The sequence below is a fragment of the Atractosteus spatula genome, chromosome 14 (genome assembly GCF_055471065.1).
Source record: "Atractosteus spatula isolate fAtrSpa1 chromosome 14, fAtrSpa1.hap1, whole genome shotgun sequence".
Classification (NCBI taxonomy): Eukaryota; Metazoa; Chordata; class Actinopteri; order Semionotiformes; family Lepisosteidae; genus Atractosteus; species Atractosteus spatula.
Window position 1 is genome coordinate 29,548,440 of NC_142719.1, and position 16,782 is coordinate 29,565,221.

Below are 16,782 nucleotides of genomic sequence, written 5' to 3' on the forward strand. Positions count from 1 at the left end.
CAATTAAAACAGCTAAATGCACTGAACTGCATGTGATCACAACAGAATCAGGTTTATCTTTATTAAAGTTCATTGCTAGGGGAGTAAAAATCTGAAATCTGGATATTTCAAAGTAAATAATTTCATTTTTACTTTGTTCCTTTGTTGATCTAGTTAGCATTAATGAAATTCTTGAATCTAAAAGAATTTAACTTTTTTTTCCTCAGGAGAGGGGATTTTACTTTAATCAAAGTGGCTGTTATCCTAGTCTGGTATGACCCGAACAGCTTTAGTTTAGAGAAAATCCAAACACTGTCCAAATCCAGCCTTGCTCAAGGTGGTTTAGAAAACTAGAATAAAGCTTAAAAACCAAAATATTTGCTGGGCATCAAAAGAACTCTATTTATATATGTTTTTTAAAAAGTATACAATTATGTTTAATGACACTGATCAAAAGCTTCTGACATCACTTGATTAATTGATCATTTATAACTGTCCATACACTCAAGTGACTTTGTTAAACTTAACTTACTACATTACTGAAAGAGCTGGTTATATACAGATGATTTAATCTACTGAATGCCAGGTCTGGTGAAATTTAAATAAGAAAAATACATAAAGGAAGCAATATGCTTTGCTAATCCAGAGAACAATGCCTTCAGAATCAGTATGTTGGTGGGCAAGACGAAAGTTCAGGTGCCTCTCCTGCAGCCGAGATAAGTCCTCTTCAGTGATGAGTCAAGGTTTCCTGATGGAGGCCAGCAGGAGTGGCACAGACATGCCAAACGATAAGCTGCCTGTGTTTAACTACAGACCAGTGGCTGGCGAGGCCTGAGTGGGATGATCTAGGCAAGAGAGTTGAGCAGCATCAACACTCCACTTCTTGAGACTGATGGCAAAACGACTGCACAGCTTTCCCGTGATCAAATCCTGGGACCTCACCTGCTGCCCTTTCTAAAGGCTTAGCCTGACAAACCCTGACCTCCCTAGTTGCAATACAACTCCATTGACAGTGACTGCACATAGTCATATTGACCACTTCCTGGGACCTGACATGGTGAGATTCTAGTGCGCTCATCCCGATAGCACAATATTCTATGTCTTATTGCTGGTTGTTTATCAACAGCTTTCTTGTAAAATAAGTAAGTAATGGCTGTGCTGTTATGCGGACTAGAGCCCCATTGAACATTTAGAAACTGGGACATATCACCTAGGGCTCAGAGACCAGTGAACAGGCCCATACTTGTCTATGTTCTATAACAGGATTGGACACAACCTTGTTGCAGTTAGAAATGACCTTTCTTTTGATGCTGAACATGTTTCTGTTTCTCCCTCTTATCATCATAATAAAACATGCTTTTCATTTTCAAAAAGTTCTTTCCCCTTTTGTTACAATACTTCTTTCTATAAATCTTTCCTTTTTTATCACTATTGGTGAAACAATTTCATAGTCTAAATGCAATACCTACACACCAGAATAAGAACAGACCTGCACCGCCAGGAGACCTGACTAACTGCAATGAAGAATACAACTGCAATACAGGAAACACACCTTGGTACAAAGCTACAAATTTATTCAATTCCAAAACCCTTCACTGCTTCTCAAATGTGAGACTGCTGAATTTCAGCCCTACCTCCACCTACTGTGCTTTTTGCTTTGTGGGCTCTTGCCTTGAATAAACTTCAGGATCATGTCATCTTAACACAGCCGCTGGCAAGCACTACAGTCTGCTTCAAACAAGAAATACAGACATTTTTATACACAAATGACAATCCCACCTTCAATTTATGCATGACCAGGAAATGTTAAAAAAAGAAATAAACATGCACTTGTGTAAATGCACATGCGCAAGATTGCAAGCCATGCAAAACAATTGGAGGCTGAAAAAAAATAAAGAAAGTTAATTTCCTGTTCAACTCTGAAGATCTGAGGTCAAGTTAAGAGCTATTGAAAGTGATGGTTCAAGAAATATGTATGAGGCAGGCCTGTGTTTCACTTGTACTCTGGGCTTGTAAATATTACAATGCAGTATATACAATACATCAGCAGAGCTGAATGAAACTGCTTTCAGCTGGTTTGATGGAGATGGGGGAGGGGGGCTGGAAAAGACAGAAAGAGGGAGAGAAACAAAACCCTCCTTCCTCCTCTGGATTTGCAGTTTAAAGCGAACCTGTTTATAAATTAGGGCTATGTTTGTAAGGTTGCATGTTGATCTAGTGCATGCATATAAATGTACATTAAAATGAGCAACAGCATAACCGATTGTGATTTGTCTAATTAAAAGAGCTCACTTTAAATTAATGGTCGCCAATTCTACAAATTTACTGCATTGAAGAATCATGATTCCTAACTGCATCAAAATATCAAAAAAAATGATGAGGCTTATTTCTTGCTTCTTCTTCATGAGTAGAGAACCACAGAAGCTCAGGATAATATTCTATTCAAAATACCACATCTCCCACAACCTACAATGTGCCACAACAGACGCAGTAATTACTCTGTCAATCCAAACTTCCTGAAGCCACTGTGAGAAATTAACTATTAATATTAGGAGATCCAAACAAGTCTGAATTGCTCCTTTCTTTTCTCTAGCAGTAACAAAAAAGCCAGGCTTGTTTTTTGTACCCTGTGATTTACTACAGTATGTGAACCTTACAAGTCCAGGTACTGTGTTCTGTGGAGATGGCTACTGTTTACACAATGCAAATACTGTCACATCTATTATCATGATGAATGGGTCATACAATAATATATGTTGTACATTCACTGTCACGCTGCTGACAGCACTCAAATCCTCGATGAAGCCCAAAGGTAATAAATCTCCTGAGTGATGCAGATCCTGAAAATGTGACAAATCCACAGTGTTCTGCGTTTGCTGCTTTTATTGTTTTGGCGTGTGATGTTTTTTAAACTTGACTTTGGCCGATTCCTTTTGTCTGTGAAAAACATTTAATTTCTTCTAAATACCAAAGAAGGTGACCTGCCCTTTCACTTGATATCATAGCCACTGACTGTTTTGCCTTAACAATGCCTGAAGTATAATTTACAGGCAATGCTGATAGGTGATCACTAATCCCAGGGCATATGTAACATTCATCCCCATTTATTTGCATTATTGTAGAATGAGATGTAAGTATTCTTTTCAACAGAACAGAGATGTATGGCATGTACAACACTGCCAGCCATACCATTTTAAATAGGCAAAGAAACAAGTAATAGGTTTATTCCATGCTGAAAAGAGAAGAGAGAAAACACAAACGTTTCAGCTGTGAAGCGTTCTTCGGGTGTGAGAAAGACAGGGAAGACAGCAAAGATTAAATGGCACAGAAGAACAAAAGCTGGGAGAGAGAAGGAGGCAGGAGGGGCAGAGCGGCCACTCAGGAAGTGCAAAGTGGAGAGGGGCGAAGAAAGGTGTGAAGTCAAAACCTGCATGAGAATAGAGAAGATTACATGAAAATATTGCAGGAGATACAGTAAATGAGGTTGCTGGAGGTACAGGATGTCGTCTGGGTGATCCGGAATTGACCTGAGGGGCCCTAAATGAGTGCGTTGTTAGATATGTATTGGCAGTTGATGCAGCAAGTTCTGTAACAGGGGAAGGGCCTGGTGGGGATGATTGCCGAGTGTGGTCAAGGTAGCTGTGTGCAAGAAGTTTACGTAGATTGGGTGGTCAGTGGTAAGAGATGATTGGGTGGTCAGAAAAAAGGGGAACCGATGGAGGGATCACCCTGTAAAATGGAGTAGTTGTTAATAATGGTCCTGGGGATAGAAAGTGTGTTAGAGTGGTAGGGAAGCTTCAAAGGAATGCGGTTGTGAGGCGGGGAGTTCCTGATCGAGCTGATGATCCGAGGGCTGTTTCTGGACTGGGTGAGGAACCTATCGATAACATGGGTGGGGTATCCTCTGTTGATGAAAAAGAATACATTTTGAGTGCTTGGTTCTGGAAATCCATGTCGTCACTGCAGAGTCAACGTAGCCTGAGTAACTGTGAAAAAGGGAGAGAGTTTTTGGTGTTAGTGGGGTGAAAAGAGCTGTAAAGGAGATAGCTGTGCGAATCTGTGGGTTTGTAATAGACAGAGGCGGAGAGTCGTGGATGGTTAATAGATAATTTTTTGTCTAGAAACGGAAGAGTGGTGGAAGATATGTTAACTGTATATTTGAGGGACGGGCGAGAGTTAGTGAATTGATGCAGGAAGTGCTCTAGCTGGTCATTAGAGCATGAAGCAGCACCGACGCAGTCATCGATGTATCGCTTGTAGAGGTCAGGGACAAAGCCAGTATAGGAAGCAAAGAAGCATTCTTCTACCCAGCTGACAAAAATATTAGCATAGCTAGGTCCCATCCTGGTGCCCATGGCGACTCCACTAACCTGCTGATAAAAAAGGTTATTAAATGAGAAGGCATGGAGTGTGAGAACCAATTCCGCACCCACCTGAACTACTTCAACCATTTTAAATATCACTGATGAATAATTTAACACCCAGAGGGAAATTAATAAATGTTACTACAGTAGAGTTGTGATTACATTTTAAAGGGAGGTATGTTGTTGTAAAATAGACAGAGGACAGAGCACAATCCAACTCGACCTACTCCAAACTCACACGAGAACTGCAGATAACAGGAACTGAGAGAGGCTGTTGAAGACGCAGTAAGTTTGACTCTCACATGAAGATACTTAGATATAAATATCTTTATCACCTAGACATGAGGCAATTCAGTAACTCAAAGCACAACAGGCTACCTTGTCTGAAGACAATTCAGTGGTATGAAAAGGCTAATGTAGAACACAGGCCTCTGCTCTTTCATGTGCAAACTGTGGTTAAAGTAAAAGCCACAAGGCTGAAGGCTCTGGAATGTAGCATCTTTCTTATGAACATCTTAGCGACATAGCTTATAGCTTCTGCAGCCTGATGGACTATTGGAAATGGCCAGTGGTCTCAGAAGTCAGAACTGCCAATTTAATCCACAGGCTGCAAAGAACAGTAGAGATGCTTGATTTTTAGCACCCCTGCCTGTATTTTGCCAGAGCTGCCTTTATCCCCAAGACTGTCAGTAGAAGATCTCATCTCATAGTGAAAATGGAACCCCGAATTAACATAACGCAGCCACAACGTGCTGCGGCTCAAAAGCCATTGTGGTTCCCATTTGACACTTGCTGTAAAAGAATATATTTGTATACATCTGAAGTGCGACATAGCCAAGTGGGGTTTCTCTACGGTGAAGGAGCGCTGGAAGGGACTGAGAAGGAAAAACCTGTCCCTTCGAGCTCCTGCAGAGTAGTGGACAACCACAGTTTCAGAGCCAGGATAGGGATGAGAGACATAGACTAGAGCACGTGAAATGGCTTGGAGGGACTCTCTTATTTTGCAAAGCCAACCCCATCAACCACCTGCACAGTGAACGGGTTTAAAAAATGGATAAACATCCTTTTATGAACTTGAATAATAACCTTGTAGAGATTTTATGCTATGTATGAGTTGGACTACTGAAATGAACAATTTTTGTTAAAAACAATGGTTAACCTGTCCATTGCTTAGTAAACTAGCACAGTAAATAGCAGAGGGTGGATGTGAATGGGGATCAGAAGTACTGCATTAGAGAACTTCAACAAAAAGCAGAAGCTGCAGGGTTATTTATCTATTTCACACTGGAAAGAAGAATCCCAGCCTAGACAATGACATCTTAATTACCACAACTAAGATTTAATGCTGTGATCCCATTATTTTAGCTGCGGTTAAGGTGGATGTTGTGTATATAAGTGTTGGGCGTTTGTGTTGGGGGTTGGGGTAGCACAACTCAACCCCTTTTCCAGGAAATAAGCATGACACTGAAAGCCAGTGTCAGATAATCCCTATGAATTACATGTGCTTGAAAGGCACTCAAGAACCGAATAAAATAAAAAATGAAGGAGGCAAAGTGAACTGAAAATGCTGAAATATTGCATAAGCAGCACAACGGTAAACAGAATATGACTGCAATCATTGCAGATTTTCTGAACAAGTCACAGATTATTGGGGACAATAGTCTTCCCCGCATACTACACTGGTTAATAATCACAGGAAAATTGCCCTCAGATAAAAGAAATGGATGATGTATTTTATAGTACAGAGTATCAGCTCTTTATAGGATTCTAGAGGCAGAGAATTGGACAATATTATTTTGCAGCAGAAGTCAAGCATTCCCAGGAGAAAGGATAGTAAAGACTGATGCATAACCACTTGACAAAGAAAAAATTAATTCAAGGACCTGACAATAAAATACCACTAATATATGCAGCTGTAACAGGTAACCTTCTCTTGGCACCTCATTATTCCAGCTGTATAAAAGATCTCAATTACGGAAAGACTCTCTATTTCTACAGCTTCAACAAGACTGCACTCCCATTGGCTGCATGGAACCTGTCCAAAACAAATGTTCAGCACAGTGCAGAACACCTCAGGAACATTGCTGGATCACGATGAAGTGGAACATATCATCCTCATCTTAACACAGAATTCCACGATCCTCCTGTTCCCCATCTTCTGCTGCACACACACACACGAGCCCTTCTCATATTCAGAATGTCATATTTTTGCTTGGGCAAAAGCATCTACCCGAGTGTTTAGTTGGTTGACCAGGGTCAGCAGTGACCTACTTCAGAAGGCGGACTGTTCCAGGTCAAACAAGATCAAATGCCGAACGGTTAAGGGATACACACATTAAAGGTCGAATCACGTGTGTAACGCTTAGAAATATTATTTCTAAAACAATGCAGTGATTTGCAAGGAATGCATGTGTGTGGGTTTGTGACGTGAAGGGGGCCAGTTTCTGGTATCATGAAAATTGAGACTGCTCCCAGTAGACCATGGGACCAACATTGTATACATCTGCCAGAAGCAAAAAAGAAAAAGGCAATGAAGCTGAAAATATGTCAAGTTTTATTTTGTTAAGCACTGAAAATGTGCTCACTACTACCAAACATGTAGATGGGCATGGCAGGAACACAAGCTCTTCCTTTTAATAGTAACAATCAGCCAAAATAAATACGGAGATAAACCTCTTTCCCTCTCCACCCCTCTTTTTACAGGAGTTATATGATCATCGATAGTTTATAAAAGAACATCAACTCATCCAAGATTCTAAACATAATATAAAACTGAACTCAATGTCAAAAGTCCTCTATGCCTCCAAAGTTGAAATAATTGATTACAGGGATTCCAGATCAAATCATTATTTTATTTCAGAGGGTCCACCTTAAGAGAAAGCCATTGCACAATAGATAAATTATTCTTATGGTCCCAATTGAGGAGGATTACCTTCTTAGCTGTTTCCAAGAAAGAAAGTAAAAAAGAGGAACCCTGTTTGGAGGTATTGAGCCCAGAAAAGTCCCCAACAAGGCAGATTACAGGATCTTTCAACAGGTACGCAGTTTGAAAACGCATGTAAATAAGTGTCAGTTGTTTGTTGAGTACACTGTCAACATACTTCAGATTCAGTAAAGCCCATTAAAAGCATTCTCTTTTGAGTACAACATACCTGATGTAAAACTCTGCAATGGATTAACTGATTTTATTGGAAGAAAAAAAACAGATTTTATGCCAATAATCACCAGAATATACTTAATACAATTCAATACTCCACTTACAGTGTGAAAAATACAATGAATCATCAATGGAAATAAATATAGCATATAGTTTAGAGATAATTTTATTTCTCCACAACAAATTTTAAAGATATTATATTTGGGGTCAGTTCAAGAGAACTGTTAATTATACACTGGATCACATGAAGAAGTTGGATGCACTGAAATATCTGAGCATTTGGAAGAAAATATTCATGAGCTAATTGATGAAAGGAAATTAATTCTGCATCGGAAATTAGCCGCCCAAGCTTAACAATGCCCTTTGACTTCCATGCTTTAAAATAAATGGGTTTATTCTAAATAGTGAAATCTGGGTTATGCCATAATGCTGACTCTAAGGAAGGAGTTACTTCATACTGAAATATATGAAGGTGGAGTTTATGTCAAGCCTCCAACATTATAGAAATGCATGGATTACAGAGGCAAGTGAGTTTTTTTTAATTAGATTTAGTACTAATAAAAGGGAGATCTTTTAAACAGAATGGTGTACAAGAGAGATAATTCAGATACTAACCAAGAAGGATGTGTCTGTTCTTGATTTAGCCAATTAAGTAAGCATTTCAGCTCATGTGAAATAAATAGTAAAGAAAATCAGGGGCAGATAAGCCCCTCTGTTATTTAGATTTCGAAGAGTATTTGAGATACTTGTCAATTTGAGACAAGATCTTTTACGTTTCCAGCAAAATTTTGACAGGGCAATATCCAATTTAGAAAACCACCCAGGCCTTGGAAAGATTAGATTGTGAACTATAATTAATCTAAGGGAATATTTATCTTAACTGCAGCAATATGACCCATAAGAGAAATAGGAAGTCTATTCCAACTGTTTTATTACTGAATTGATAACGGGTCCATATTGATGAAAGATAATTCTTCAAATAGAAGTGAAAAGGCCCAAATAACCTAGACTTGTAGTTTTTCCATCTAAATCTTGTGCCAAAAGAACTCAAATTAAAACTTGTAAGTGGCAATACTTCAGACTAAGACCAATTTACTTTATAACCTGATACAGAACTGATTTTATTAATAAGATTACATATTAATTGAAGAAAGGTCCTGGGATGTTGTAGATTAAGTCTTCCAAGACGTTCCAACATGCAATCAGTCTTGAGACCTCTCTGATCCAGAGTGAACCCTACTCTTTTAAACTGCAGGGCAAGTAGTGGGGCTCAGTTGGCCTGGCCAGCTCAGCTGGTCATGACCCTGTTTAAAGATCTGGTGTGCTGGTTAGTTAAATGCACAGCAGGAAGACGTACAAGCCTGAGTGAACTCAACAAGGAACACTTCTGAGCGTTAAAACCACAGGAACAATACAGGAAAACACTAGTCAAGATCGATGCTGGCTTCGGTTAAGGAGGTGTGAAAACTTGCAGGCATTCTCCAGCCAAGCTCTGGTATTTGAGAAACAAAAAAAAGTGAAAATAATATGAATAAATGTAAGCAAATGACATAAAGCAATAATAAGTACAAGAATAACTGGTCATTGGGCATCGGCTTTTATCCAAAGCAATCTACAGAGATTAGGAAATGGCCTATTCATTAAGAAAAACTACTGTGCAGTCATTTATGACGGGACCGGTTTTGCATCTCATTTGGATTGGGAGAAAAAAGAACAAGGTTAGTTATTGTGCTTGGGATAACAATGAGTTGGTAGAAGACGCAGTGTTTAAACCAGGAACCCCACGACAACAAGTACTTCCCCCAAATCACTAGAAGACAGAACCTGCATATGATAGGAAATACACAGAGGTTGCTTTGCTTTACAGCAATGCATGGGACACTTCAGCCACACACGGTAGTTCTGATTCTGCTGTAGCACTCTCCTTTCTTCCTTCACACTAAAATAATCAGTTATTGAAAACGCTAATTCACGACCCGTGAAAAAAGGTTTTCTAGGCCCTGTGCACCAGCAGTAATGCATTTTCTAAATTGCTTTTAATGCGATTATTAAGATAGACTGATTATACAATATTCCCAATTTTATCTCTCGATGCAGATTACGGACGTACAATTTTTGCACTTGCCACCAAAAAAAAACAACTCGATTGGAAATTTCCATTTCCAATGCTAATGCCATCTGTAGCTGCTCCGCAGTGAGTCGTGGGTATGGCACAGGAATAGGCAGCTCAACAGGTTTGGTCAGTCTGAACCTGCATGTACAACCAGGCACTATGTGAGCCTCTTTGCTGACAAAAAAAGGTACTGAGATTGCTCCACTGCTGTTGGTTCACTCGAGACATTTACTGGGCAACACAATAGGGCAGAGCTTTCACTCTATTGTAGCTGGAGTCCGAGGTAACTCAAAAGCAGTTGAGAAAATACGAGCAGGCGGGAATGCAAAAAATATTTCTTATTCCCCCACCACACCATCCTGTTCAGTTTAAACAGTTGTGCAGGGCAACATCAAACACTGCCATACTGTGGGAAGTGTACAATATAGTGAAAACTGAACACTTTGGACTGAAGCCTTTCATGTTTAGAAGCCTGAAATGAACTTTACAATCTCAACCTCATGCCCAGTGGCCCTGCTGTCCGCTCAACATGAAAAAGAGTTGCTAATGCAAGGCACTGATGGGCGCAGAAACAGATGACACATCACATCCTTGTCATGGATAGCCGGAATGAAGCAGACTGGCAGAGCCTATGTCTTCTATTCCTATTAAAGAATCTATAAAACCAAGCATTAAGGCATTCTTAAAATAGGCCATAACATGTTTAAATACAGTTTAATCAATGTCGCTTGGCGTGTGGCTAAAAGTTTGAAGGATACTGCTGAGACCTCTTAAATAAAACGTCTAAACCAAATTCACCGAGATATCTGGCCATATTTTGAATTTTCCCACGTGCTTGTGAAATAAACCGTAAACTACAGCTATAATTTGGTTAGACAACAATTAGCCCCATGCGGTCCAAAATATCCCATTTGATATCGGAGAAATACCCAAATATGCCGATGTACGGCAAGCCAGTTTGCTTCTGCTGTGCTCGTGCTTTTGAGCAGAAATAAAAACAATTCAACTGGGGCTGTCTCTGCAATGCTGTTCCATGTCAAAAGGCAAAATGTACAGCAACACCCACACAGTGACTGTCTTTTCATACAGCTTAATGCTAGTATATCGTGTTGGACTCCCCTGCTTTCAGTATCGTTTGCCCCTCTTCCAAAATCTCGGTCAGCAGCTTACTGAGGCCAGGACCTGAAAATATGCTGATTTTGAGCAAGCCTGCGTCTGCCATTCGATATTCCTTCCCGATTTCAGCCCAAGTAAACAGCTCCCCTTCAAGCCCAGATTCTGCAGCCTCGGCAGTTCTGCCTTCAGACCACGACTGGGCTGAATTCTTTATTCCAAGGCTCCCTGGCTCTGAGCTTCTCTCCCGGAGAGAAAAGACAGCTTGCAGTCCTGAGAATTGCTGCTGCCTGGGAGATAAGAAAAGCTACCGCATTATCAACAGGAAGTGCTTCAGTACATCTCGCGTTCTTTTTTTGCCACTTTAAAAGGAAGCAACGAGTTTTATTTTCTCCAGTGGGTAGCCTGTTTGTAGGTAATAAAGGTCAGTTACTGTGATCCACCGTCCAGGATGGGCTGGGGGTGTCCTGCCATGTTAGGCAAAGACGGACACTGCTTCTCTATACACCGGCTTGCAGCGACTTTGCAATGTCTGAGTTTCTACGTTCTAAAATTAAACATGAACGCTTCCATTTCTAAATAGGAAGCAGAGCAGGCACCTGCGACGCATGTAGGAGAAGCAGCTACTGTAGGTGAATCAGCAATCGTTTCAGGCCAATCTGCTAATTAGCCACTCTCCCCAATCTTTTCCTCCTCTTTCCCAAACCCAAAACACAATCCCAAATTAAGTTAGTAAAAAATCATTACAATTCAAGCATTCACACCCTTTTCATCTTTAAATGACTATTTTTAAAGGTGGCGGTTGCTGTACACTGTGAAACTGACACGGCATGGTTTGGAAAGGCAGGTGACATGTTAAGAACATGTCTCTGTTTTTGTCTTCCTTGGTTACTGGCAGTGCGTTTTGTGCTTTTCACACGTCTGCCTGTGAACTGGAGTGAGTGTGCTTTCTTCAATTTAAAAAATCTCATTCATGTGCATTTTACTGCCTGTTCAATCTCATTAAGAGTGCCAAATGACTCAGACGGGACCTTGCTGTGAAGTGCAAGCTGTGGTAAGGAGAGCTGCAGCCTCCTTTAAAATGTGGGCCTGCAGGTTCTTGCTTGAAATTGCTTTGTGTTTTTTTTTTTGCACACATCAAGGAACAGCAAATCTAAAAGCTAGGAAAATCTGTTCAGTTTCTCACATTAAGCTCGCTTCTGCACAACTATACGATGTTCTAAAAATGAATCCTTATATCTAAGTAGCGAGGTACAGTAACTCATATACTGTCCCTTCCCTCACTGTGCAAATTTCACTGACTAAAAACTGCCCTTTATTCTGTCCTTGTTGAGTCATGCTAAAACTCACCGCTACCCAAAGAACTTTAAAATAAATGTCAAAGATTTAATGGGCCTTTTTTTCTTTTAAACCAAACAGCTACTTACACACATATGAAACACGTAGATCACATATACAGATGTCTATTCCCACACAGGAAAAATCAATATTTTAGTTCAGTGGTTCCCAACCTTTTCAACCGCGTAGCCTCCTAATCAATTTTCAAACATATTGCAGAACACCAACCACACACTGCCTGCTGTTGTTTAATACTCCAGTATTCAGCTCGGTATATACAGTATGTGAACCTAAAATACTCAAATAACTTGCACTTGTTAAACAATTGGAATGTATATGCCTTAAACAACGTGAAAGTCTTATTAATTCAACAAATACTGTATATTTGAAAAGCACAGTAGTACTTGTGCGTTAATGTACTGTATGTAGGCCTAGACTGAGTCTCACTATACTCAGTGAGATGCCTGGCACCATTTTAATTAATAAAAATAATTGCTTACACTTATATAGTGCTTTTCTGGAGACTCCACTCAAAGCGCTTTACAGGTAATGGGGACTCCCCTCCACCACCACCTATGTGCAGCCCCCACCTGGATGATGCGACGGCAGCCATAGTGCGCCAGTATACCTCACCACACACTAGCTCTCAGTGGGGAGGAGAACAGAGTAGTGAAGCCAGTTCATAGATGGGGATTATTAGGACGCCATGATCAGTAAGGGCCAATGGGAAATTTGGCCAGGACTCCAGGCTAACACCCCTACTCTTTTTGAGAAACGCCCTGGGATTTTTAATGACAACAGAGAGTCAGGACCTCGATTTTACGTCTCATCCGAAGGACGGCGCCTTTTTACAGTATTGTGTCCCCGTCACTATACTGGGGAATCAGGACCCACATAGGCCAAAGGAGGTCTCACATCCAGGTACTGACCAGGTTCACACCTGCTTAGCTTCAGTGGGTCTGCCAGTTGTGAGTTGCAGGTTGATATGACTGCTGGCTAAGTGATACGTTTTGCTGACTTTAGAGCTGGGATATCATGTTGAAGAGATGATTCTGTTGGCATTTCTCTTTTCTTCAGACCTCCTTTATTAGAGACCACATGGTCCACAGATGGTTAACATTACTGTCTCACAGCACTGGGGTCCTGGGTTCGAATCCTGGGGTGCTATCTGCTAAATACGCCACATACGGACAGTTACAAACAAAAGAGGCCTAATGGACCCAAGCACCTCATTCAGCTGTTTCTTGAAAGCAGCCAGGCGTTTAGCTTCAACAACATGGCTGAGCAGCTTGTTCCACACTCCCACAGCCCTTTGGGTCAAGATGTGACACTAGTTCACGCTTTTAAATGCACTTCCATGTGGCTTCCGCCCGTGTCCCGTGCTTTGACTATAACCTACTGGCTCTATGGCTGCCGAGTGCCTCACAGGACAGGCTTCGTGGGCTATTTCATCTACCAGGGTGTAACGCATGAGCAGAGGAGAAGTTAGAGAACCGTGCCAGTTGCAAACTGAAACCCAGATAAGGAGAACACAACAGTACAGCCCCAGTTCACCACACCAAGGCCATGACTCAGCTAGCAGCCATATCACCCTGCAACTCACAACTGACAGACCCACTGAAGCTCAGCAGGTGTGAGCCTGGTCAGGACCTGGATGGGAGACCTCCTGGGAAAAACTAAGGTTGCTGCTGGAAGAGGTGTTAGTGGGGGCAGCAGGGGATGCTCGCCCTGTGGTCTGTGTGGGTCCCAATGCCTAAATAGTGATGGGGACACTGTACTGTAAAAAAGCTTTAGATGAGACATAAAACCAAGGTCCTGACTCTCTGTGGTCAATTTGAAATCCCAGGGCGTCTCTCGAAAAGAATAGGGATATAACCCCAGCGTCCTAGCCAAATTTCCCATTGGCCCTTACCAATCATGGCCTCCTAATAATCCCCACCTATAAACTGGCTTCATCACTCTGTTCTCCTCCCCACTGATAGCTGATGTGTGTTGAGGGTACTGGAGCACTATGGCTGCCGTCACATCAACCAGGTGGGGCTGCACACTGGTGGTCCCCATTACCTGTAAAGTACTTTGAGAGGAGTGTCCAGAAAAGCGCTATATAAATGTAACCAATTCATGAATGACTCAATGCAAAAAAGTGCAACGCTTTTGATCATTTTGGATTCCCATATCTCACTGCACTCTCCGTTCCATTCATTTCCCTTTGCTCTTAGTGAATGATTTAACAAAAAACAGACTTTCAAGCAAGTGACTTCTGTTACAGGAACATTACTGTCCATATAGTACATAATACAACCTGTATTACTGCAGAGGCAGAATTTATCACACTTCACAAAAAATACCATCTCTAATTTATAGTGAAATTTTGAGTGGTGATCATACCATAAGGCAATTCAGAAAGTGCTTATAAGTACAGCTATGAACTTTACCCTAAACTCGTCTGACTCAGACGCTATGCAGCACACTGAAAAAAAACTTGTGGCAACTCAGTTATTTATTTGTCGAGTTACTAAAAAAAAAATAAAGATTCCATTGTTTCTCTTGAAAAACAGCCATGCTTAAATCCTAAATATCAAGCTTCAACACTATAGCACACAACAATAATCATAACTTCTCATTTCGCAAAATAGGATTTATATGTACTAATTTCAACACAGAACTACCGTCTAGCTTTAAAATGTAATTCACAGCGCATGTCCGATTCTTCATTATTCGTCGCATTTCAAACGTTAGGCTATCATGCATGCAAAATTGTAGCTTTATTCACACGTGGGTATATGGCAAACTAAATGTCATCAAGACACCCAGAGTGCTTTACTGACTAACAGCATTCAGTGCGAGTACAAAAACATCATACAATATGGATTCAAAACCGACACATTCCTCGGTAGTGTTACGTAGCCTAGCTACACATGACCTATAAAAACACAGCTGTTATGTCAGCGTTTTGATCACTGAAATGTGTGCGTCTTGGGTCTTTGATCGTCGTTTTAGCTCCGTGAATGTACTGATGGGGGGAAACCAGCACTTTCGAAATTTAATTCCAGTCTTTGCACCGAAATACCCAACTCTATTAAGTTCTGACCTACTAACACTCCCCCAAAGCCTTGAACTCAACATGGCCTCCAACACAAATATTAACGTCAACCTAACCTCGAAGCGAGGCATCAACACCTTCCTCACTATTCTCGCATCCTATTGGGTCAAAACTATCCACACTCCGCCTCCTCAGGCGTTTGGATTGGACCGGCTTGTTGTCTATCAAAGGCAGAAGTCTGACAACACACCCACCCATTTCAGGATGGGCTGAGGAAAAAAGTATAAACAAAATTTTAAAGGGCCTTATTTCGTTATATAAAGTAGTTGAAAACAGCGCTTCATCCGTTTAATTAAGCCCGGTGCCTACGAACAACCGCATAGCAAAGACGTCCTAACATTTCCGGAGCACCTATTTATCCGCTCTTTATCAAACGTAACCAGCCATTAGCTAAAAAAAAACACCCAGAATATTAGAAATAGCTAACGATACAAAAACGTTTTCTTCTTACTGGAGCTTTCTACTGACATTGGCCAAAATCATCTAGGAACGCCGATCTAAAGAGAAATGTTTAATAACCTTTCACATTGGTGTTACTGTGACATTTTAAAACGCTGTGGCTCTGGAGGGGGGCGTGTACTCTCAAAGAATGGTAACAGCTTGCGTTGCTTTTTTTAAAAAAAATAAATAAAACTGCCCTCAAGTTGTATAAACTTGAATTTAGAAACTGCTGAAAATATAAAAACAAACAGAGCATATTACCTTGCAATCAAATAAACTTGTTAAAACGATGTTTGATTAAAAATACAACACCATATTGAACACATGCAGCTGCATTACTAAAAAAAACGTGATATTTTTCGGACAATATCGATAAGCTACAAAATAAACGCATTTCGCGCATCCCATCCCAAAAGATATATGCATTACAAAAGTTGAGAGGATGCATCTACCTGTCCCAGGTGTTGAGCGTAAGTTAAGAAATAAATGGGATGTATTTAAAATACGATCAAATGTGCAATTTACGTAATTACAGAAACTAAATCCCAATTACTAAAGTCGGTACTACTGCCGATAATCAAAAAGAGAATGTCATTGGGACAGCTCAACTCCAAAATACAGCACAACTACTCTGCTTTCAGCAGGAACTAAATCCCGTTTCTGAATAACTATGGCCTCCGTTCTTCCCCCTACAGTACATACTAATTTGTTTAAGAAAAAAAAAGGAAAGAAAATCTTGCTGTTGAGGCAGAACTATATCCGTGCAAGTTAGGGGGAGATTGAAAAGCCACTTTACTCACCTTTAGACTCCCCATAAGGTTATCCAAGTGTCGTTTAGCCCAGTATTTGTGTGTTTTTAGCCATTTCTATGGTGTCCACGCTGTCTCCCCTTCTGGTTTGTTTTGTTTATCTTCTTCCTGACGGGTTCCTGGAAAGCGCGTGACTCCCCCCTCACGTGCTCCCCGGGCGACCAATCGCAGCGCCGCTGGAGGATTACCCCAAAACAAGCGCTGGTCCCAGCCGTCAATCAGCGCGAAAACCCCCCTATCAGGTGCCCCGCTCGTAATGCATAAGGGTGTGACGAAACCATTAGAAATGCATGGAAACTAATGGAATTTTTTTAAAACACTGTTTATGTGACGACTTACATATGGAGTTACATAACAGTACAGAA

At 40.8% G+C, this 16,782-nt stretch overlaps 1 protein-coding gene across 3 annotated transcripts in view; it reads right to left on the reverse strand.

Moving 5' to 3' along the window:
• The window catches only part of crebrf (creb3 regulatory factor), a 38,659-nt gene extending 22,143 nt beyond the window's left edge, over positions 1–16,516 (reverse strand). Inside the window, exon 1 of one of the 3 annotated variants that reach the window (XM_088932614.1) lies at positions 16,409–16,516. Coding sequence is in view for 2 of the 3 variants with exons in the window: in XM_088932613.1 (XP_088788739.1) it covers positions 16,409–16,423 (15 nt within the window). In the remaining variant the exon portion in view is untranslated. The remainder of the gene's footprint in view (positions 1–16,408) is intronic. The other 2 variants (XM_088932613.1, XM_088932615.1) reach the window with 2 other exon arrangements.
• Positions 16,517–16,782: the final 266 nt, after the last annotated feature.